General features: G+C 44.1%; 1 protein-coding gene across 1 annotated transcript in view; it reads right to left on the reverse strand.

The window, feature by feature from the left end:
- PTPN11 (protein tyrosine phosphatase non-receptor type 11) overlaps window positions 1–23,692 on the reverse strand; it is a 1,257,273-nt gene that overhangs the window by 118,962 nt on the left and 1,114,619 nt on the right. The window contains exon 15 of the mRNA XM_069619490.1: window positions 9,111–9,206. Within this exon, the coding sequence (XP_069475591.1) occupies window positions 9,137–9,206 (70 nt within the window). The 3' untranslated portion in view covers window positions 9,111–9,136. The remainder of the gene's footprint in view (window positions 1–9,110; window positions 9,207–23,692) is intronic.

A 23,692-nucleotide genomic window follows, 5' to 3' on the forward strand; every position in this document is an offset into this window, starting at 1 on the left:
ACTAGAACTCAACAAGCCTTCTTAGATGAGGTTAATCTTGCTCGTTCCAAGATTATTAACAAATTAAATATAGAAGTGATCTTTGACCAACCAAGGCTAGATGAAAATAAAGAACAGAAATTTAAACTAAAACTTACCAACACTGTTGATATGGAAAATACCGTTCAAAATATGCACACTAGTGCTTGTCCTGGTGCCATTCTCCACACCAAATTCATACTAGAAAATAGTAAATCCTTCCCCCTTTTCTTACAAGGTTTGTAAACTCTTCCTTTTTTCCACAAACCTGTACCTGATAGTATTAAGTAAGTTGTGGTGACCCAATTAGTAAACAAACCTAGACTAAACCCCAAAGAGGCATTGAATCTCAGGCCAATTACCAATACCCCATGTTTGTTAGAAATTGTGGATATAACTGCAGCTACACAGCTTCAGGAATATTTAGAGGAGGCCAACATCCTCCACCCAAGACTGTCAGGGTTCTGGAGTAATTATGGGACTGAAAATGCCCTTTTAGATTTACAAACACACATGTAAACACCAAAGATAAAAGAAAACCAGGACTAATGATGTTACTGGACCGGTCTGCTGCGTTTGACTTGTTGGACCATGAACGGTTATTGAAGACTCTTGCCATTACAGGCACCTGTTCTGGGGAGACTATTCAATGGAGTAGCTCCTGTCCAAGCAATAGAAGGTCATGGGTGGGTTGGGGGGAGGCCTCATCAGAATCAGCAGATATACTTAGTGGAGTTCCACAGGGAGCATGTTTATTACCTGCCCTTTTCAATATTTACATTGAGCCTCTGTGTGACCAATTGGAACACATGGGGATTACATTTAAGAATTATGCAGATGATATCCAGCTACTGATGGAACTAAGTAGGAATTATGAGAAAAACTGAGTGTTGGATGACATAAAACTGGCTGTGGCTTAATAGTACAAAAATATAACTTTTGGTCTATGGTTCAAGTCAAGCAAGGGCAAAACTAGGTCCCAAGTATGAGGCTTTTGAGGTGGAACATTGTCGTATCCTGGTATCTGACAAATTAAAAATGCTAATTGTTTTTTTGGAAGCCTTCCTCGGTGCCGAAGCTCATGTGAATGCTGTGGTAAAAGGTTCCTGCTATCAGCTCAAAGTCTAAGGCAGATTAAACCTTTGGTAACAGGCAAAAACTGTGAAACACTTGTTAGAGCCATTATTATGCTGAAATTAGATTATTGTAATGCCTTCCTTGGTGGTGCTAGCAAGAGCCGTATACAGAAACTCCAAGTAATACAGAATGAAGAAATTAGGGTTATTAGGAATGGTGCAAAAAGAGATTTCATAAATAGTGACAGGAAAGACCTACATTGGTTATCTGGAGCCACCAGGATACGCTTCAAAGTGATCTCACTGACCCATAAATGCCTCTACAGGAAGGCCCCACTATATCTGAAACGAAATTTGAAGTTGTATGAACCTAATAGATCTTTATGTTCCAGTTCCACACACTACCTAACCACAGGAAGGTCATTTAGGGGTCGCCAGGGGTAGCAACTGTGACCCCTGAAGTCTCCCTTGCTATCCCTAACAAAAACAGAAAAACCAAGTAAACTTTTTCTTTTTAGGCTCCTCGGCTGTGGTCAGCAGCATGTGGCTCTTTGTTTTTGGGGTGTCTGGTTTTCTGGTAGCTATAGCCGGTACAATAGCTCAGTGGGTAGAGCGCTCGCTGCTGCAATGTGTGTTATCTGCAAGTTCAACTCCGGCTAAGGTCAACTCAGCCTTTCTTCCTGCTGAGGTTGAAAAATGAGTACCAACACAGGTTGGTTGATATTGTATGTATATGTGTCCTATATGAAGCGCTTAAGCGCAAGTCCTCTATAATAACACATCAATTTAGTTTGGCCTTGGACGTCAGCTTGCATTCACAGTAATTTTATAATAGGGGCCTATAAGCACTGATATTAGTTAATGATACATATGGTGATTCCATTCTTGCATGCAATGTATATCACTTTACAGTGATACTGTAACCATATTTTTCATAGTGTACTTTAAAACAATGCTATGTGATGCTACTTCCTGTTTTGTCAAAGGGTGAAGGGTTGTGCTCCATCGCTTCCTGTGATGTCACTAAGGGGTGGGGCCAGATGACATCACTTCCTGTGATGTCATCAGAGGTCAAGGGTCATGTGAAGTCACTTTCATTACCCCTGGCATTTTGGTGAAATGACCTCTCTGACTAACCATCCCCTCTGTGATAAAAGAGCAAGAGTTGAGGAGACCACTAGGGGGCGCAGAAGGCAATGGCTGCCTAACGTGTTGCTCCTCCAGCCGGGGGAAATGAAGAGAAGAAAAAGAGCATTTCCAGACCCCGATTTACGTCAGCAAAACTATATGAGTTCCATGAATGTCTGGGGAAGCAGTAGGAACTATCCAATGGGACGGTGGCCGCGGCATAGCCCAGAAAACAGCACCAAGAGAACACCCTGGTCAGCGACCATTGTCAGCAGCAGTTACTTCCAGAAAGTGGGAACCAAGATGACGGTGGGGGAGGGGCCTCACCCACGGCCCTAGCGCAGAGATCTTGGCGGTCCCAGCCAAATCATAGCCCCATCTCGTTAAGGGGAGAGAGTGCGGGGCAAAGCACAACCCAGCCACGAGAAACAAGCACGGCTCTGCGCGACCTCAGCGGGTGCATCGCAGTAGACACAGCGAAAAGGAAAAAAAGATAGAGTGGCCCGAAGGCAGTGCCTATCAAGCGGAGAGAGCCGCCACCTGAGGAGTTGGAGCCCGGGAAACTAGACCCGGAGGGGAACCCCTCCGGCACTAGCAGGGGGACGGAGAGCCGTAAGCTCCACTGGAGTGAGGAGCGGAAGGGCCCAGCCCCCCGCAAAGATGCACACAGTAATCACCCAGTGAAGAGCCGAACACAGCCAGGAGGAAGGGAGAAGGCCCAGGACGATGCACTCACATGCCACAAAGTGGAAACTCACCCAAGCACCAACCAAGTTGCAGATAGGGGCCCTAACGCAGAGGGAAGAACAGCAATCGAAGGGCCCTGCCAAGAGTATGAGCAGCAGAAGTCCGTGCTAAGTAAGGACCGAGACACCTCAACTGAAAAACGGCAGTTGCACGGCCCACAAGTAAGCAAGGGCTCTCAGTGCCGCGAACCCACAGGGATCAGGAAGACACCCAGCATAGAGCGTCAGGACAGCCAGAAGCCGGGCACCACCGCAGTAGCGCAAAAGGACAATGACAACAAATGCAAGGCCCCACCATGAGAGGACTGGAAACTCTCCAGCAATACAGAAGGGGAGAGACTCGGCACACAGGGGGTATCACTAACCCAAATACCAGCATGGTAGAAGCATCCATAAAGGAAGACATAGCAGGGGTGATGGCAGCAATAAGAGCACTTTGCACAGACATACAAACATCAATAGCGGAGCTGAGAGGGAAAGTAGAAAAATGGAAGGAAAGGTTGAAAACCTGGAGCACAACCAAATTAATGCCGACCTGGTCGAGATGAAGATAAATGCCAGGTTGACTGACATGGATTTAAGGGAAGAAGAACTCACGCTAAAAATTGACGATCTAGAAAACAGAGAGCAGAGAACCAACCTACCAATGGTGGGCCTCGAAGAAATGGACGGGAAGACCCCAGCTCAAGTCGAGAGGAAGGTACAAGACATTGTCAATCTCCTCAATCATGCAGGAGGAGGAAAGGCAGTGAAAATCGAAAGAGTCCATAGAGGAGGCAGAGCATTCAACGGGGGCCCATGCTTAGTGGTGGTAGAATTCCTACACTACAAAGGAAAGACAGGCATCCTCCTCAAGGCAAAACCGATGCAGTATGTTCAATACCAAAACTCCAAGGTGAGAATATTCTCAGACCTATCAGGCTTCACAGTGGGTCGCCAAAGAGAATGCAGACCACTTACAACATGGTTCACAGAAAACGGTATTCGATACCGGTGGGGATACCCCGTTGCGCTATCATTTGAGGTGCAAGGTGAGGAATATAGAGTCACCAACTCAACAGAAGTGAAACAAATCTTGCAGCATCTGACAAAAATCCCCGAGACAAGGACCCTCAAAGGCCCACAGGGCGCACACTCCCGAAGATCAACACAAACAGGGTCGCAACCACAAAGACGTAAAAGAAGCAAGGCCGGAAGGAAATACATGAAATTAAACTCCCCTTCACCTCTGAAGCTGCCATAACCAAGGGAACAATACAGATCCGGCTCACTCAAGGGAGCAAACCGACAACATAACCAGATCAAGCGAATGGAACGGAAGAATAGTCCCCCGGCAAAGGGGAATTCCTACCCTGGCGTCGCCTTATAAGGTAATGCGTTACAGGTACTCATATGTTTGAAAAATGTTTAGTTTTGTTATCATTCATTAAGGGAAGGGAATCAGAGACACGGATGCGTTCTGGAGAAACATGGGATGGAAAACGAGGGACTTGAAAGACAAAAGGGTAAACAAAAAGCAATGACCCCAAAATGGAAGGAATATTAGGGGAAAAGAAGGGAAGCAGCCTCCTACGGTTGGGAACACTAAACGTCAAGGGTTTGAACTCACCCACCAAAAGGTCCCTAACAGCACGAGAGTTTGAGAGAGCAGCAATAGACATCCTCTTTGTCCAAGAGAAAAGACTAAAAGCTGGGGAGGAGAGCCCCTGAGAGGGAAAGGGGTGGGTCAGACATACTGTTTATAGTGATTGCATTGAATACCAAAGCATCGAATGCCTTACCAACTAAAAAAAAGCAACAAAAAAAGTCTCCCGATTCTGACTTAGCACAGGAAACATTGAAGGAGTTCTTTTGCCATACCTGTGTAACTATGGCGCACGCTCCTGTAGGGCCTTCGGGTATATGGGTTGGCACAACCAGTAATCCTGTTGATCGTGTTCCTCACCTAAACAATACAAGCAGATCTTGCGGGGATCAGAGCCCAGACATCTCCTGCAATCTGCATAGGGTATGAAGCCGGAGACCTTCTAGCGGTTAGACATGACAGAGTCACAAATTAGCAAAGCTAAGTGATATTCCCAAAGGGTATGGAGTGCATGGAAAAAAAAGGGACTGTGGTCATGCGGTGTGGCAGCTGTCACTGTGTTCGTGTACCAAATGGAGCCAGCGCAGAGCTGCAATATACCTCATAGTGGTGAAAACATTTTTGAAGGCCAATGATACTGAAAATAGAATATCATATGAAGAATGGGGTGGAAGGAATCGATTAGAATCATAAGAAAATACGACACTTCATCGATGCAACATAAATGACAACCCATTTTCTCACCTGCACACATTTGGTGCAGTTTGACGTCAAGAAGTAAAATCCATATAGGAAGTTAAATTGCATTAATCTGTACCTAGGGTTAATAACAATCACCTTAAATGGGTACAGGACTTCTGTACAATCTGCATCATCCAGTTGCCCCAAATTCTCCTCCCGTCTAGCTCTTAGCCTATTAAGTGGGTCTGTAGCATTGTCCCTGGTAACCCTTTATATCACAGAGATGGGTTTCCGGGCCATCAAGGCACTTCCTGCAATTCTTCCGATGGTGCCGAGTCTCGTAGGCCATACCTTCCCTTTAAAGGATTACCCAATCACTAATCCTTAAATGTACACCATCTCCCAGATTCTTCATCCCTTCGGGCACCACCCTCCTCGCAACCAATACAATCAAAGTCTCCCCCCCCCTTCTCATGACGCCACTCCCATTCTAGTTACTTACTGTCCCAACTTCTTCATCCCTTTGGGCACTACCCTCCTCCTGGTTCCTTTCTTTCCCAACTTCTTTACCGCTTCTGTCACTACCTTCCTCTTTGGCAAACAGTTGCAAAATAAGGGCATAACTTAGCAGTGCATGCAGCTCAGGGGCAGAAGGCACATTTAAAATAGAAAGAACACGTTAATTGATATGACTGAATACCAGGGGCACAGTACATTTCTACTGTAAACTGGCATATGTATATCTGAACAAGCGTACTGTTCACCTTCCTCGCCCAGAAAACAGCTTACAGTAAAGACACAAACCATCCTGCACCTACAGTAATGTTCTTTCCAGAGGACACCCAGTCTGGTCAGAGTTCAGGTATAAAATCCTCGCTTATCAGAAATTTGTTTAGCTTGCAGGCAAAGGTATGCTTCAAGTTCCAAAGGCAACAGGACTAAAAGGTTTCTCATAGCCAGCTGCAGAAGTAAAACAGTTTCAACCACACCACTGGCAGGCATTCTTACTCTGCAACAAACAGATGTCCCAGGCTTATGTATGGTGAAATGGGGAAAAATCGGTATTATGTATTGTGTATAGTATAAGTACACTGTAACTAGAAACATCTTACAATACATAGGTTTGCTGGAGAGCCTTCAGAGACATGCTTTTGGTAGAAATAATGAAAAATAACAAATGTAATGAACTTCATCTGAACACTGTGTGCACCTTACAGTACACCTGATACATAATGAATAGAGTTTAGCAGTGGGTTGGACTAGCATGATTAATAGCCAGATAAAATGTGTAGTTCTATGTACTAGTATTCAACAAGGTAATTTTTAAAATAAATGTTCACCTGCCCATGAAAATAACGCTGTGCAAAGTGGCCTTCAGCAGAGGTAACCACATCATAGATGCATTTATCATGCTACTGGATTTGGGAGCTGCCCCCACACAATGAACGTGTGTCCCAACAAGCTGCTATAAATGTGCATAAACAAGTATGAGTGAAATACTATAAAAATCAGGCTGAAATTCACCCTATACATCAATGAGACCAAAATTGCACAATGAAAAGGTGTTCATTCACTCCTTTGCAACTGAGAAAAGGCCAGTGGGAATCAGATCTCAAGTACCAGAATCGTTACATGGCTCAATATCGGGTAGGGGTACAAGCAAGAATGGAAGTTGCATTCGAGAAGGGCCTCGCAATGTGAGACAACAAGGCTGGCAAGGGAGCAGGTGGAAAGAGTTTAGAAGAGAACAGAACAGACCAGGTGCTTAAAAGCAACCATTATATACTACTGTTGGTGGTTCCAGGATTGGCCTGACCCTGTTTTTTTTAACACAGACAGTTATTGGTATTTTGTTTGTAAAAACAAAAGCAGCTCGGGTTATCAAGGGCTAGGAATCTTGGCACTCTGATGCATGGTCAGGCTACCTTAAGCCCTCAAACTGGGAGGGGGGCTAATAGTGTACATTTACTGTTTTTGCTACTGTACTTGTCAACCGGTGAACAAAAGCAACACAGTAACATGTGGGATTGGAACCCAGCTCCCACTAATGCTCCCTTTTCCAGAAGTTCGCATCTGAACAACTTCACAACCAACGCTAACTTTGATGCCCATAGACACTTTCATAAGCTTCAATACATCTGGGTATGTTATCATCAATCACCATAAGCTCAGTCAAAACATATAGGTTTCTAGCTAGCAGCACACTGCAGAGAGTGCAGATATGTGTCGTAGGTTTATCTTTAGGTCATTGGCTGTGGAGAAGAAAAAATCAACTAGTTGTTACTCACCAAAAGAAAGTGTCTCATATCGGAACAAATGGGACATCACGTCGGCCAATATTACAAATGGTGATGGCAACTACTACTTATGTTATGTTTCTTATGTTATGTTTCGCAGAGAAATTCTAATTAACTGTTTATACTTAACAATGATCGTGTTTCTCGGTTTAAGACCTGCATCTTTTAAGGGACCCTTATTGTAGCTGCGCGAGTGGATGAGAATCAGTTTCAGTAATTCCAGTCAGCTGCAGTAAGCATCAGTGGTGAATAGGCCCTCAGCTGGGTTTGATCACTCTTCAGAGTGCACTGGAGTTTGGGCAGAGCAAGCATTGATCACTTTCAAGGTTATACAACTGTGAAAATGAGTGTGTTGGAACCACTTGGAGAATCCGTGAGAGCAAACAGCAATGGGCACTAGTACCTCTCAGCCCCCTGCTTTGAGTGGCACACACAAGCATGAGTCTCTCTTCTTTTGCTTTGCCCAACTCCACAATACAAGAAGCTGGAATTCCTATTCTTTTCCACTTATGGATGAATGGAAATATGATTTCGGGATGACTCTTGAAGAGCAAAGCTTTAAAACTGCCATTAGCACCTAGAACTCGTGCTACAGGTGATTAGGTTGCTCAGAGCTCCGGGTAAATCTACTGATTCAAAATCGGGTTTTGAGCAAGCTTTGAAGGGCTGGATAGTAGGTGCAAGCAGCACAATCACCTGCCCCATTTCAGCACTCCTGTAATTGCCCCCCACCTCCCGCCCCACTCTTTCAATTCCACAACCCCCACCATACCTGCTCCTGCACACTTCTCTTCTTGGCCTCTTCCCAGGTCACAGATCAGAGCATTCTATGTCTAAAATAAGGGACTGCATGCTCGCCACAGCCAGCAATTTTAGTCAAAATATTTGCTCTTAGCATCCAGTTGCCAATCCCATGGTGCTAATAGCAAGCAAACCATATTCAGTGCGCTTCAAGGCCCAGTAATGACAACAGATCCACGCTAAGGCCTTATGTTACTCAAGCCTGTAACTCGGGTCCCGAGCCGTTACAGGATGGTGAAGCCTACTAAATATGGTATTAGTGCTTAATTATAACACTGGAATGTTGGAGTGCCATTGTAAACAATAGGGCGGCAGAGGGCCTTAACCACTTTCACGCCTGCTTTCTCTCTTTCAATATTCGCATCAATTCTCAATGTCTACCTTAGCCAAAATTCAACCTGGTCAATGCTCACTCAATGGTTCCAAGCACCTTCTCATAACTGTTTCCATCATTTTTACATATTAAGGCATTACATATCTGGGTGAGGAATACAGCAGGTGTTATCATTCTTTACCCTCATTATGCATCATCGGCTTAACATTGGGCTGATAACTCGGGCATAGGCTGATCACACCAGTAACTACTCCCGACTGTATTATCACTTTGAAAAAGTCCATATTTATCTTTACTCCTCAAATGTGATTTGTAAACCTAGTGAATTAGAGCTAGAGGAGAAAACATTTATAGGACAAATTTAGTTTTAGAATAAAATAGATTTTAGTTATTCTTTACAAAAACAATTTTCAGTTACTGAATGTTAAAAGCTCAAGTGTTTACCTTTGTAAATGTTCAAGATATTGTCCTCATCTGAAACTTTTCTGTTGCTGAATCAAACCAACATTCTCATATACTCTAGAATTATCTTCTCGCAGTCTATGAAAAACAAACACTTATTTGAAAATACTGAAACATTTGACAGTTCATTATGTGTAATCATTACAATCTATGTAAATGCAGTAAGAACAGAACTGTACTTGACACCGTAGAAATCGAACTAGCCTTTAATATTCCCAGTTTTTTCAGTAGTTCTGGGGTATCTTTGACAAAACTGCAAGAACCAAACCCACTAGCGGGTCACGCACCATCACTGCACTTTGGTGCAGAGATATCCTGAACAAAGTGTTGCTGTTTTTGTCCTTTTCATCAAAATGTTGGGAAATACCATTGATCTTTACTAGAAATGCATACACGTTTATTTTGAGTTTAGCACCATGAACTTGGTCCAGCAAGGTTCAAGTCCCATCAATAGGATAGTAAGAGACATTCTCCATAGTAGTTCTCCTGCCCACAATTTAAATGAGTTTCATTAGTTGTGGCTCAGTCAATGTGCCCCTTCTGGCATGTGCTGCCACTGAATTGTTGCTCATTCTTTTCTCAAGATGTATTTCCAAAATCTGCACCTGGCGGGAGAATTTTGAGAGGCCACCTTATTTATGGTGAATAGGAACGACACTGAGAGGTTAGCCAAAAGCCAATCATGGTAGGTGAGCGTATGTCAAGGCTTACTCTCCGGAAACTTGTGAGAGTGGTCTAGGGCTACAATGAGTCCACACAGAGCAGCACTTACTTATTCCAGACAGTACGTATACAAAAACAGTTATTTATTAGGCCTTTAAGCACACACTAAGAATATAAAATCACAGGTAAGTAATGTCAATCAAAACTATACATAACACATGCAAAAAAGCCTGGGAGCCCCTCTACCGAGAACAAACTTGGCCAAATAACCTGTTCTATGGTGAGGCACAGACTCGGAAGGGTCTACAACCACGTTTCAGCTCACTGGACCTTTCACAGAGGAGAAATATCCATTTGAAAATCAGTCTTTGTCCCAACCACAAGAGCAGTCCAGTGCCAAAATGCTAGCCAATTCTCCTCTGAAGAGTACCAACAGCAACCCCAGACACCTGTTTGTGCCTAGCTGAGCACCATCAGTGAGGTGAAGATGTGCCTCTCCGAGCACAGTGAGCAAGGGGTCCATGTCTGTATTACCCAGGGTAACTTAGGGCGACACCCAAAGTTTTTATAAATGCACAAAAAGGTCTGGGGTTGCGGTTGGTACTCTTGTTAAAAGAGTAAAGCATTTTGGCTCTGGACTTCCCAAGTAAGTGGGACCAGACTGATATGCAAATGGACATTTCTCCTGGTATCAGCTAATATTATCCACGCCAATAATATCGCCATATATATGGTCGTCGGGAACGGCCATAGAATATATTAGTGGGGATCATTTTTGGGGTAAATGGGAGTGAGGTTGGCGGGGGTGTCCTCCGCTCCCTTTAAAATAATATGAAGGTTACGGGGGTGTCCCCAGCAGGTTTAATGGGATAATATTGTCACAGAAATGTGCCACCATTCTTGTATGACGATATTTTTGCGGGGAGATTAACACATGGAACCTTTCTCCTCTGTGAAAGTTAGAGTGAGCTAAAATGTGGTTGTGGACCCTCCCGAGTGGGAACCTACCCAAGGAACAGGTTATTTGGCTGCTCCCAGACTTTTTGTATATACATTTATAAACACATGTATACTGTGACGATCCTTCAGATAGCGTCAGTTTTCCCCAAGCGGCAGACCCTTTCCAATGAGGACAGGGAGGTGCGGCCGCTAAGCAATAGTCGCCCTTGGGGTGGTACTATGCGGTAGGACCTCATGAAGAGGAACTCTCCTCCTCGGGAAAAGTACACGAATTGGGGACACAGCCCTTTTAACAAGGTAAATGACATCGCTCAAACCTCTTTTTCCTAGACTTATATCGGAAACCATATATTATTGCGCTCGGTCAGACAATCTTAACATGACAAGTGCAGGGACATGGAAGAATTGAGAGCGCTACAGTCAAGCAGGAAAAACGATTGTAAGACCGAGAAAGAGAATCAGCACAACGACCCGGTGAAACAAACGCATGTTATTTGTGAGACACCCAGGAAGCGCTGTACCAGTCAGCGGGAACCAGCCCAGCGGAAGGACAGAGATTGGTTTGTGGTGGCATGACCTGTAGTGGGTGGACCATGCGGTCTGACAACTGCGCCAAGACTGCGAACACCGGCCTTTTGCCAAGTCGCATAAACTGGCTTGAGAAGCATCCAGAGTGGTGGTGGCTGAACAACCTGTTCGGACTGGACGGTCGAGTCCATTACCAACATCATAACAACCAGCAGATCAGAGCCCAGGAAACAAGCGCCCAACAAGAGAAAAACTATATATCGTCACAAGATCCCAGGCAGAACCGGTGAAGCATCCTGATTCCAAAACCGGGTAACGGAAATTGTTAAAGGTCCGGGGGAGGGAGCCGAGGGAAATCTGGCAAAAGCGAACAAGTTTAGAGAACGTTTAACCAACAGAGAACACTTGCCTCAGCAGTTGAGAATTGAGCCGGTCTTTAAAACTACAACCCCAACTCCCCGAAACATTATTCGAGAGGTTATCTACTCGAACTTCGCTAAAGGAACACAAACCCTTCCAGGAGGTCTTCTGGAGCATCATTGGCAAGAAGACAGTTCTTGAGGGGACTGACAAAGGCATAATATCCCAAAACACTTGGAAAATAAAGGCCCTGCTGCATACACCCCAGAATCTTCTAGGGCTGGTCTTCAGAGTAAAAAGCAATCACGCTCTCTCAAAAGGCTATTCCAAGCTTATAATTGGTTGAACACCGGATCCTGTCAAGAGTCCAGTGCTTTCAATCCACGAAGTCAATACTCAATAAGAAGAAAACCATTATCATGGTGTTTGTCGTCATCTTCCCTTTTTGAAAAGCTAAGAATCATGTCCTTCCATTTGTAAAGTAACCTTGGTAACATTCGGGGGATCAAGAATACTTGAGACTTTAAAGGTGAAGAAACCAAGAAATTAGTGAATCAGAGTAGCTCAGGGAGCATCGTCATCATCCCAGTGGGGGCAGAATAAAGAAAGCGGAATGCTTGGGGAACTCATTGGAAGAACTGCAAGTTTTGTTGAGAGCAGTACGGTACTGTGGGAAATCAGATAGGAGAAGGGAGTCATTCTCCTAGCCCAGAGAGAACCCCAAAGAACTGTTTTGTTTGTGTGTCATAAGAAGCCAGAACTTTATGGAACTTTTATTTTGAGAACATGTGGACACTTAACAAAATCTATTATTACCCCACTGTTGAAAAAAACGAACTTGGACCCAGTCTGTCTACAGAATTATCAACCGGTTACAGACCTATCATGGCCAGGGAAAATATTAGAGAAAGTGGTTACCTCACAATTGCAAACATTTGTTGCGAAGGAGTCACTGCTTGACGAGTAACAGTCAGGATTTCGACACATGCATGGGACAGAAATGGCCTTGTTCGCGGTGCATGAGCTGTTAGAGGTTGCGGACAAAGGGGGATTGATTCTCTTTGTAATGCTGGTTTTGTCTACAGCCTTTGATATAGTCAAGCATAGCATTATACTTGAGCACCTAACAATGCCTGGTCATTTTTCTGACCAAGCCTTGAAATGGTTTGGGTAATTACTTGATGACAGATACCAACAGGTAAAATGTGGGGGTTCTAGATCAGATTCTATTGCACTGAGCTGTGAAGTGCCGTGGGATCATCACCTGCCCCCTTGCTGTTTAATCTTTAAATGCAGCCAGTGTTGAACATCCTGAAAATTCATGGATTAAGTTCCCATTCTATGCAGATGATACCCAGATATACATTCAAATTGAGGAGGCTTTGTACAGTGGCTTGAAGAGATAAATGGATGGATGTCCAGTAATCAACTTCAGCGGAATGCAGTTAAAACAGAGCTGATTCTGTTTGAACCTGAGAAGCAGGTTGCAGCCGTAGGGAAATCTTCTGACCCATGTATTCTTGGGGAGAAACTTCAATTCTCTACTTAGTTTAAGAACCGAGGTTGCACGTGGCAGGAGAAGTGAGGCAAAGGTGGGGGCAAAGGTTGAAACTGTATACTATTTGTTACGCATTCTTCAACAAGTTATACCATATATCCCCAAAGATGATCATGCAGTAGTGGTTGGAGCCATGACAAATACCCATTCTAGACTATTGTAACAGCTTGTTGAGGAGTGCTCCAGCTAAACAACTGCATAGACTCCAGAAGGCCCAAAATGCAGCAGTTCGACTGATTGGTAGTCTGAGGAGCGTAGACCATGTTTCCCCCTTATGGTGGATACTCCACTGGCTAACGGTCGAGGACCGTATCAAATTTAAGGTTGCTTGCATGATCTTTAAGTGTTTAAATGGACTGGTCCCAGAATATCTAATCAACAAAATGTGTCTTTATAGGCCAGTGAGGACCCTAAGATCAAGGGATCAATTACTGTTAAGTAGCTCCCGGTCAGTGTTTGTCACTATATGTGACAGGAGATTTGCAGTCTTTGGATCCAAATTATGGAATTACATACCGCAAAAGATTAGGGAATATCAGACAATTGTTCCGTTTTGGAAGGCTTTGAAAACATTTATGTTTAAATAATCACCCAGTAGTTTGACAATCTCTAGGGACACAGAAATGAACTAACAACTTAGTGACTCCTCTGTTTCTTTCTATTCACAATGGTATCTCCATCTGCGCCCCAATACGGTTAAGTCCGTCGTGGGCACGGTAGAAATACAAAAAAAAAAAAACACAAAATAAAAAAAAAATATATCACACTTGACATATAGGAGAAGGGAGTCATTATTCTCCTGGGTCACGAACAGAACCAGAACTTTAGTATTATTTGTTGTAGTGAAAGGGATAGCGTAGGAGGCTTTTTGACTTGGATGGTTCTAGTATTAATTGTTGGAGTGACAGGGATAGCGTAGGAGCCTTTTTGACTTGGATGGTTCCTTTTGATTTGGACTTAGACAGACTTCCTAATGAGCACCCAAGTTTCTTTAGTTTAGGCAGGGAAATCCATTAAAGTTAGGGAGGGATTTTTCGTTTGAATAAATGTCTAGAACAATCACCATGGCACCACTTGCTCAGAAGGTATTTCAGAAACGATGCAATGAGCTGTGGTGGTGCTTTAGAAAGTTCTTTAAAGTAGATAAGTATTGAACCCAGATAACCCAAGTACCCATATCTCTGTCCTATTCCCAAGGTAAGCCCCAGGGAAGAATCCTTATCCCAGGTTCAACAACCAGAGGCAAAGCAAGAGGGAGTTGAGGACAAGGGCTTTCCACCCAATGTTACCCTATGAAGGACACGGGCGGGAGAAAGAAACAGGCAAGTTCATTCACCGCCCTCCCACACCCTACTCCGATTCTTCCAGATGACAGTGCCAGTCTTCCGGAATTCACTGGGGACACAATCTTCTGTCATTGCTTCAGGTGTGGGAGGCCCAGGGAGTCCAACGTGGCCTGGTCGGAGAGAAACCGGATCCGAGAGGTATGGCAGCGCAAGCGAGAATGGAGTACCTCAGAGGTCTGAGGCAGAGCACAGAGGAGGAACTGCTCGCAAGCTCCCACATTGAGCAAGAATGTGATGGCCACCGCCATGGAGTCTAGTTGAGGAGACGCGTAAGCAGCTCCACAGCGAGACGAGAGGCAGTTGGCCTACATAGTCCTCCCTGGGAGCAATGCTCATCATATACAGGTACGCAATGGATTCTGAGGAACAGGAGAGGGGTAGCAAGTCTAGAGGAAGGATACCCAGAGTGGGGAGGAAGAACGAGCCCTAGAGATCAGAGAAACTGAACCTCAGAGTGGGGAGAAATAGGGAAAGGAACCAAGAGTGGAGAAAGAGGATGCATACCCCCAGAGAAGGCGAGTGAGAAGATGAAAGCCCCAGAGCACATAGAGACTAAGAACACACCAGAGTGGAGATTAAGAAGGAGAAGGGCCCCAGATTGGTGAGAGACTGCGAACACCCGAGAGTGGGGATTATGAAGAAGAAGAGCCCCAGGGTGGGGAAGAGACTGAGGATAGCCCAGATTGGGGAGCGAGATGGAGAAGCCCCAGAAGAGAAGCAGAGAGAAACCCCAGAGTGGAAAGGGAAACCAAAAGAAGTCCCAGCGCGGGGAAAGAAAGAGATAAAAACCCTGAAGGGGGGAAAGAACTGCAAAGCTCCAGAGTGGGGCAAGAAACCGAGAGAAGCCCTGGTGTTGAGAAAAAGCCAAGAAGCCCCGGAGTGGGTAGAGAAACAGCAAGGAGTCCTGTAATGGTGAAATGAGACAGAGAGAAGCCTGGTGTGGGTGAAAGAAGCTGGGATCCCGGAGTGGGACATGAGCAAGAACGAGCACCAGAGTAGGAGAGGAAGAGACTAAAAGAACCCCAGACTGCAGGAATGGAAAATATGAAAGTTCCCACCCCCACGCCCCCTGAAGAGAGAAGGACTGTGAGACACACAAGTTACAGAGAGACAATCTTGAACCCATTGCAGCACTCCGGCTGCACATGAACTATATATTTTGGACTGTGAACATAGGCAAGGGCCTATGGTAAAGAGAAACAAGGGTGGGAGAGTCACAAGCCAGCATTCACGGCTTTCCTTGGGCAAGGTCCAAATGTGTGTCTTTTTTTTTAAATATTTCCTTTTGATCAGCTGGGAGAGAAAGTAGGTTAGAATAGGATTTTTGGACAGAAAAGTTCATTTATGTTTGACCATCTTGACACGCAGACAAGCTTCCCTTTTTTACCTTCATTTGTATAGAGTAGGGCTTAGTATCACAGCCTTGGGCTAAGATTAGGTACTTGGAATCAAAAGAAAAGGAAATCTACTTTGTTTTGAAAATCACGCCTGCTTGTCCATTTCCTGATTCTGACCCGTGCCACACTATATACTCACCTTAATGTAGGTGCCTCAATGTTTCAACTATTTTTTTATAGTGTGGTAGTACCCTGAAATGCAAAAACTGGTTATTTTACTTAAGCGTAAAGATTTTGTACTGGGTAATTCACCTCACTGCCCTGTGGGTCGATGCAAACAAAAACGGTTATACTTACCATTGGGTGGGTTAGGTTTGTTTTATGTTTCTGACTGTTATATGTATCAATGCCACCATGTAACTATTGGCTAGTAATCAGAGAACATTACAAAGTCACTACCTTTCCCTTTAGGGTTAGCCATCCCCCTTAGGCTTCAACTGGATTTAGCTACCTTTTATGGGGTGTTCCTGTCTACTGGTTAGCTAACCAGTACTTGTGTTTTCTTTGCAGGTTGCTGTAGACAAAATTGTACACGCTTACCCAAAGTGACATAATATATTTGTACTGTGTCGCTTGCTGTGTTCTTAGATATGTTATTTGACATCTGTGTACTTATATCAATCATATATTTTATTGTGTTGTAATGCACCTGCCTTTTAATGTGTGTATCCTCCTGAACAGACATTAATGGTTTCCTTAAGTGGGGCGTGTTTATCCAATATAGAATTACTTAATTTATTTGGGTAGGAATAGTGTACTTGCCTCCAAAAAGTTTATACTGTCATTTGAAATGCACTGGTCCATCTTAAGGGTGTCCTGTTTGTATTCATATTTATTAATTTATAAAGTGCTTTTGCCAAAGCAATATACATGAGTAAAACAGCACAGAATCATGAAAAAGCAATACAAAACCAAAAGGGGGAGCAATGCAATTGTACAGGAGAAAACAGAGTAGGTGAGCAGTGAATAGAAAGAGATAGGGAGTGCCAGTATTTGAAAACCAACAAAGAAAACCAGCATAGGCGAAGTTGCGCACACAGTGATTTAGTAACAGTTAAATGAAAAAGGGAGAGTGCAATGATCGATCTGGTACATAGAAGGGAAGTTGAGAGGAGAGGTAGGGCAGGGCAACAATATGTGTGCATTTGTAGGTAATGTATAATAAATGTAAAAGTAGCCAAGATTCAAAAGGAAAGCCAGGAAATGGATTGGAGAGGCAGAAACTGAGCAACATGCGAAGAGAGAAAAAAGCGTGCAAACAGAGGAATTGGAGATTGAATGAACAGGAGCTAATCTACAGACAGAGAGACCGAACAGGAGGGTAGAATAGTACTCGTTATGTGGGAAAACTATAGTAGGGAGGATAAGTTTAGTAGCACTGAATGTAGGAAAGGGGAAAGCTTTGCAAATATTGTAAACGATTGGCGACAGGAGCGGGCAATATTATAAATGTGAATGGAAAATAGTTAAAGGTAGCAAGAAAATGGCAAGCGTCTGGAGAAATAGGAATTAGAAGGAACACATTACTTAACTGTAACTATTGTTCTCCAGCATGGATCTGGCATGCATTTACATGCTCATGATGGCTGCCAGAGGAGGGGCTTAGGAAGAGGACTGTCATTGGATGGGGGCAGTATGACCCAGAGGACAGAAAATGCTTTAAAGGAGAAATACAGTTTGTAAGTGAAAGTGAAACAGTTTTTTCTTTTACCTAGGATTCCCAGCCTGACAACGGGGAATATTCATGAGCATGTGAATCCATGCCAGGCCCCATGCTGGAGAAAGGGGGAAAGGAAATAGAGGCGGGGATAATGGTAGGTGGGATAGTACAGATTTTCATTTTTGGAGGAATTGAGATGTAGGATGAAGGAATGTAGACAGGCACTGATCCTTTAATGGATAGAGTTCGAACAGGAGGAAAAGATCAACTAGATCTGGGAGTCATCGACATAGAAGAAAAACTAAATTAACATCAGCTTGAGAAGAGTGAGAAGAACAGAGGGTCGAGAACCAAACCATTAGGGACACCAAATTACAAGGGAAAGTAGGAGAACGATTTGCTGGCCCAGGTCAATTAAAAGGAGCGATCTGAGAGGTAAGAATGAAATCATATAGGGAAAGAACCAGAAAGACCTAGAGAAGAGACAAGAAGATGGTGATCAACAGTATCAAAGGCTGCTAAGAGATCAAGAAGGATCAAAATGGCAGATTGTTTAGTGAAGCGGGCTGAGAGCAAAGAATTGGAGACAGAAAGGAGGGCAGTTTTCGTGCAATGGAGAGGAACAAACCCAGATTGACCAGGCGGAAGCAGAGAATTAAGATCAAGAAAGTGGAGAATTGATAATAGACAAATAGCTCAGAGAATTTTAGAGAGAAAGGAGGGCAGAGAATTGGGTCAAAAGTTAGCAGGAATCGAGGAATCAAGGGAAGATTTCTTAAGAATTGGCAGGACTACTGCATGATTAAAACAAGGGAATAGTTAAGTGGAGAGGTTAAGAATAGTAGAAAGGAAAGGGAGAATAGAAGGAAAAACTTTAGGAATAAGGGAGGATGAAAAAAGGTCAAGTTGAGAAGCAGTAGAGTGCGCAGCAAATAAAATTAGAAAGAACAGAAAAAATAAAAATTAGTGGTAACTGGGGTAAGATATGAAGATGTGGGAATGCGACTGGGTGCTGATTACATGTAGTAACATAAGAGAAGGACTTTGTCTTTAGAGAAATGGGCAAAGTGGGTGTGAGTAAGGAATGGCACCAGAGAATAGTCAAAGTAGCAGGAGAAAGAATAAGAAATGTTAAGGGAGAGTCAGCAGAAAGTTGAGAGAATCGTGAGAGGTAAGGCAGAGTACTTGCAACTGAATGAACAAAGTGAAGGAGAGTTAAAGAAGCAAAGATTACGATGGAAGTAAGTGGGGAAGTGAGTCAGAGAGGAGTGAAAAGGACTCAGTGGGATGAGGGGAAAAGATGGGATCAAGTGAGGATTGAAAAATATGAGACAGGGAATGTGATATTGGAGAAGATGATACGAATGAAGTAGAGAAAGAGAAGGAGAGGATGAGTGGATTGTAGAGTGATGAAGGTTGAACTCTCAGAGAATTAAAAATGGAAGTCAAGAGAGAAGTGAGGAGAGAAGAGTCAAGGTGGTCAAGAGTGAGGAAAGAGGTTCAGTAGAGCTGTAGATAATTCAGAAAGCTAAAGCGAAACAGTGAGTATTACCGTCCAAGTGTTATTCAAAGGAGGAAAGCATGAGAGGGGAGAGAACAGGGCAATTATAAGGGAAGAATGGAGCAAGAGTCTAATGCCACAACCTTTAACTGTAGATCAGAGGAGGTGGGTAAAGCCAGTGAAAGAGGAGGTATGAGATGCTGGAGTGGTGTTATTGGATGGTAGAATCCAGGTTTCAGTCAGGTAATGAAACTGTAGATCAGCCTGAGGAAAGTATCAAAGATTAAGTGAGACTAATTACAGATAGATTGGATATTAAGTAGACCAATTGAAATAAAAGGAGAGACAGAAGAACAAGGTTGGTGAGTGATATTTCAAGTACAGTTTTGGGAGGACAGATGTCTGTAGAGTGCAGTAGATGGGCTGGGCATAAGAAAAGGAAGCAGAATATAAAGAAAAAAGAAGCATCTGAAAGAAGAAAGAATCTGCCGGATGTTTAACATTAATACATATTAATAATATAAACATACTCATATATAAAACACAACATTGTTTGTGTTGGGAATGATTGTACTACATACAACAAACTACACCGAATTGTAGGTGTGAGACGAAAGACTTCAGTTATTCCTTAGTCTTTGAACAGTAGTCTACTGTGACTACTGCTTGCAAACGACTGCTTCCTTGTGGACTCCACTGCATGTTCCACTCAATGTCTTCTTTAGCCTTTGGGTGCCTGCTACAGATGTTGTGTCCTTCGTGGACTAGTACATGATGCATACCCATGGCAAGCTGGTTCTCCTGATGTACAGTGCTCCCACGTAACCTTCCTCGGATAGCAGGGTATTAAGTGTTTCTCCTCTTCAAACGTGTTCCTTAGTAGAGGATCCCCTCTATGAAAGATACAGAACACCTCTTGTATAGGGATTCAGATTTGATTATGCTTGATGGGGTGGGCTAAGGGGATTAGTGTTGGTGATGAGATGGGAGTCTGGTGGGGAATCGCCCTATATATCACCTCCAGGTGTTGCATCACATAGCAGGTGTTAGGAAAGGGTTTTCGGAGGAGTGACGGGGAGTGACAGACCTGCATCTGCTGAGGAGGCTGCACCTCGCCACTCAAACCCTTCGCTGACCCTGCTTGAGTCTTTTTTTCCATCATAGTACTGGTGGGTGGACCCACAGTACTAAAACCGCCTGCAACTGCCGAACGGCCGCAGAGTGACGTAGAGTGACAGTCCTGCAGTCCTGGCAGGCAGGGCTAGCAGGGCGATAATGCACTCCGCTACTACCTCCCCGGCTCGAGAAGCAGAAGAAGGTTGTCATTTGCAAAGTGTCCGCCCACGTGTAATAATGGAGAAAAAGTTGCGTGAAGAAAGAACAACATTGAAGAATGGCGTTACTTCTACTTTGACGCCGTAAGGTGACATTTTGTTCTCGGCTCCAGACTTAGACTCTAATCCAACATTGCCACTGACCTGTGTTATCACGCCTCCAAGGCGGGGTAAGCCCCTGATGGACGCGGCGGCTCCGGAGGAAATAGAGGTGCGTCCGCCCTGCCGCGCCTGACTGGAGCCCTCATCCTTTATGTCCTCCGCCGTCGATCCCCGTTAAGCATGGAGCCGAGGGCGGACCCGGTTCGCAGCTGTGAAGCAGAGATCGACCCCCACGGGGGTCAGGGGGGAGGCCGGGAAGTCAGGGGGGCACCTCTGGATTACAACAGCTTTCGGGGAGGCAGAGAGCAGATATTAGAAAAGATCGAAACGGCGAACGCCGCGGATATTGCCCAGCAAGTCAGCTTGGCGCGAGCTCAGACCCCGGTATCTCGTCCGGACGAGAACGTGGCCCCTCCCCCGGCCCAATCATTAACCATCGAGGCGCTGGTGCATTCAGAGCCCGTGACAGCAGCAGTGCCTGAAGGGCAGCCACGACCCAACTTTGCCCACAACTTGCTTGTAGCTACTGTAAATTCGGAGATCACTATTGAAAATGATACATTGAATAATAAAAGAAAAAGAAATTCCAATTCAACAAGGGCGGAGGAGTACAACAAAAACAGACTGCCTAAAATCACCAAAGGGCCAAAAAAGAAAACTAAACCCCTGAATCTAAGACCTAAAACAAGTACTCAAGCAGTAACAAAAAACAAAAGACTAGAAACACAAATTGTAAAAAAGAAGAACAGAGCACTCGATAGGCCTACTAACCTAAGGGACTTTTTCAACCTCAGACCCTGCGTAAAAAATCTCTGCAGAGTGGAACTTACTGACATTGAAATCCTCGCAGCAATTAATGAATGTCTGCCGGTGTCAAAACAACGAAGAATGGAAGAAAACTCAATAGACACTCCTGTGCCTTTAACTAAAGACAGTGAAACAAATCACCCAGGCTCCCAATACATCGAAGCGCCTCAGAGATAGCTTGGCCAGCGCCCCTGGCCTGGCTACCACAATTACAGTGACCAATGTGACTCCTACACCACAAATAGGGTTGCATGCGTTGCAGTTCAGCACAAATTCAGATCCAAATGATTTAATGGCCAATAACACACCAAAACAAGTAACTACTACTAGTGGGACGCAGGCCAATGTCATGAAGGAAACGTCTCCGTCACATGAAAAGCCGGCCAGATCAGAGGCTTTAAATGTGCCGGGCAAAAACATAAGTGAGCAAGTTGAATTTCCAGATATACCTAGTGATTCTGGCATGCTAGGGGGAGCTGGAGTCAATGAGCCCCTGAAGTAAAATAGATCACAAAGAAGTGGAAGTCCATTACCTGAAAGAGTAAACCCCCAGAGACAATGCAGTGAACAAGTCCTTTGGGGCCCCTTAAACGTGGAAGCAAGCCGGAGAAACTCGCTGGAATCACATAGAACAGTCAGTTCCCAATGGCTAGCACATTCTCCACTCTTTATCGACTCACCATCAAAAGGAAGACACCACCTCACCACAGATCTAAATCAGGGGGCCACTCCGACAAAGAAATCAGATATGCTATCGATAATGTCGACATTAACAATTGCGTTAGCGCCATTCATGAAATTGTACGACGGGATCAGTGACACCTTCAAAGACCACACATCAATTCAGGCCACAATGGCTGGCAAGCTCACCTTCTTGGAAGCCTACATTATGGCCCTGGAAAATAAAGAAAAAAGACAGTTGAGGACCGAAGAACCGTCCCCCCCAGCCTACCCCAGACACACATGGTGACCACTAAAGAGACATGGTGTCAAACAACTACCATGATTGACCTAATATTGAACACTAAAGGAAAATCTCCCCCCAGACACAAGAAGAAAACCTCAGAAAAATTAGTGAGGCCCACAAATTTGAAAGTGTTGGAACCAGTCTTCATACTAAACGGAACCCGCAAGGACCCCTCTAAAGAAACAAGAAAAACAGTGAACCATGTCCAGACATGCGGGATGACATGTGTGCTAGAAGAAACAATAACGGTGGAACCAACTACACCGTTTTAAATTCGCCGAAAACAATAGACACATTTTTGAAGAGTGACGATCTGATGAATATGAGTCAGCACCTTGATGACAATCCGTCCTCAGAAGAAAGGGCAGCAAAGAAGCATAGGTCGCCCCAGGAACAAGCTAGACAGATCAAGTGCCCGACCCGAAAAAACAGGCAAAAGGAAGAAAAAGTAAATTACCCTCACGAAGACAAGGAAAGAGAAGTAAAAGGGAGTAGGAAAACAAATAATACGCCAGGACATCACATAGAATGACCGTGGAATCGGAGGGATTAGAGAGGGCATGAATCCAGAAGAAAACTCGGGGACAATACGAGACAACATGAGAGACCTCCAAAGTCATCTCTGTTGAACAGAGACAACAAAGGGAGTTGCAAAACTCACAGAGGGTCATCTAATCATCGGAACCTTCACAATAGTCCTGTAGAAACTCATTGCATAACAAAAACAGAAATCTACAACAAAGTCAACAAGAAAAAGGACTCCACCAGATGGATCCTAAAGCTGGAACAAATTGAGGGAAATGACGACGAAGTCATCCTAAATCAAAGCTCGGTCTTAGCCCCCATTTAGCTATATCCCGAATTTACAACATATAAAATCAGACGATCTACTCATCGTGGATCCGAGCCAAAGAAAACAGAAAGCTCTAGCACACTTGTACATTGCTTCATCAACAATGCAATGACAAATAAGAGAGGAAACTAAAAGCCTATTGAAAATGAGCTATCCCTTGACTGAATACACTAGAAAGGTGAACACGAAACTATGGGCAAATTCAGTCAATGGAACAGCGTAAAAAACTCAAAACCAAGAAACCAAGAAACCGTCCAATACATACATGACCATGAAAGAGGGTGGAAGACCAAAAGCGAACCGTGCATACTAAACAAGAAAAGAGTGTACCTAGAAATACAAGAAAACGTTGCAGAACTACACACTCAAAGTCCCTATCAAATAGGCAAAGCAGACAGGTCCAGCCAGTCGTGAATAAAAACAGGCTGAACACTGTAAAAAACCACAAAACGGCACCCTCTCCGATCCAAAGTAAAACCAGTAGAACAAAATGCCAAGTGACAAGTGGGAAATCGGTCACTGGTGAAA

This window comes from Ambystoma mexicanum, chromosome 10 (assembly GCF_040938575.1).
Source record: "Ambystoma mexicanum isolate Mex_15411 chromosome 10, UKY_AmexF1_1, whole genome shotgun sequence".
Classification (NCBI taxonomy): Eukaryota; Metazoa; Chordata; class Amphibia; order Caudata; family Ambystomatidae; genus Ambystoma; species Ambystoma mexicanum.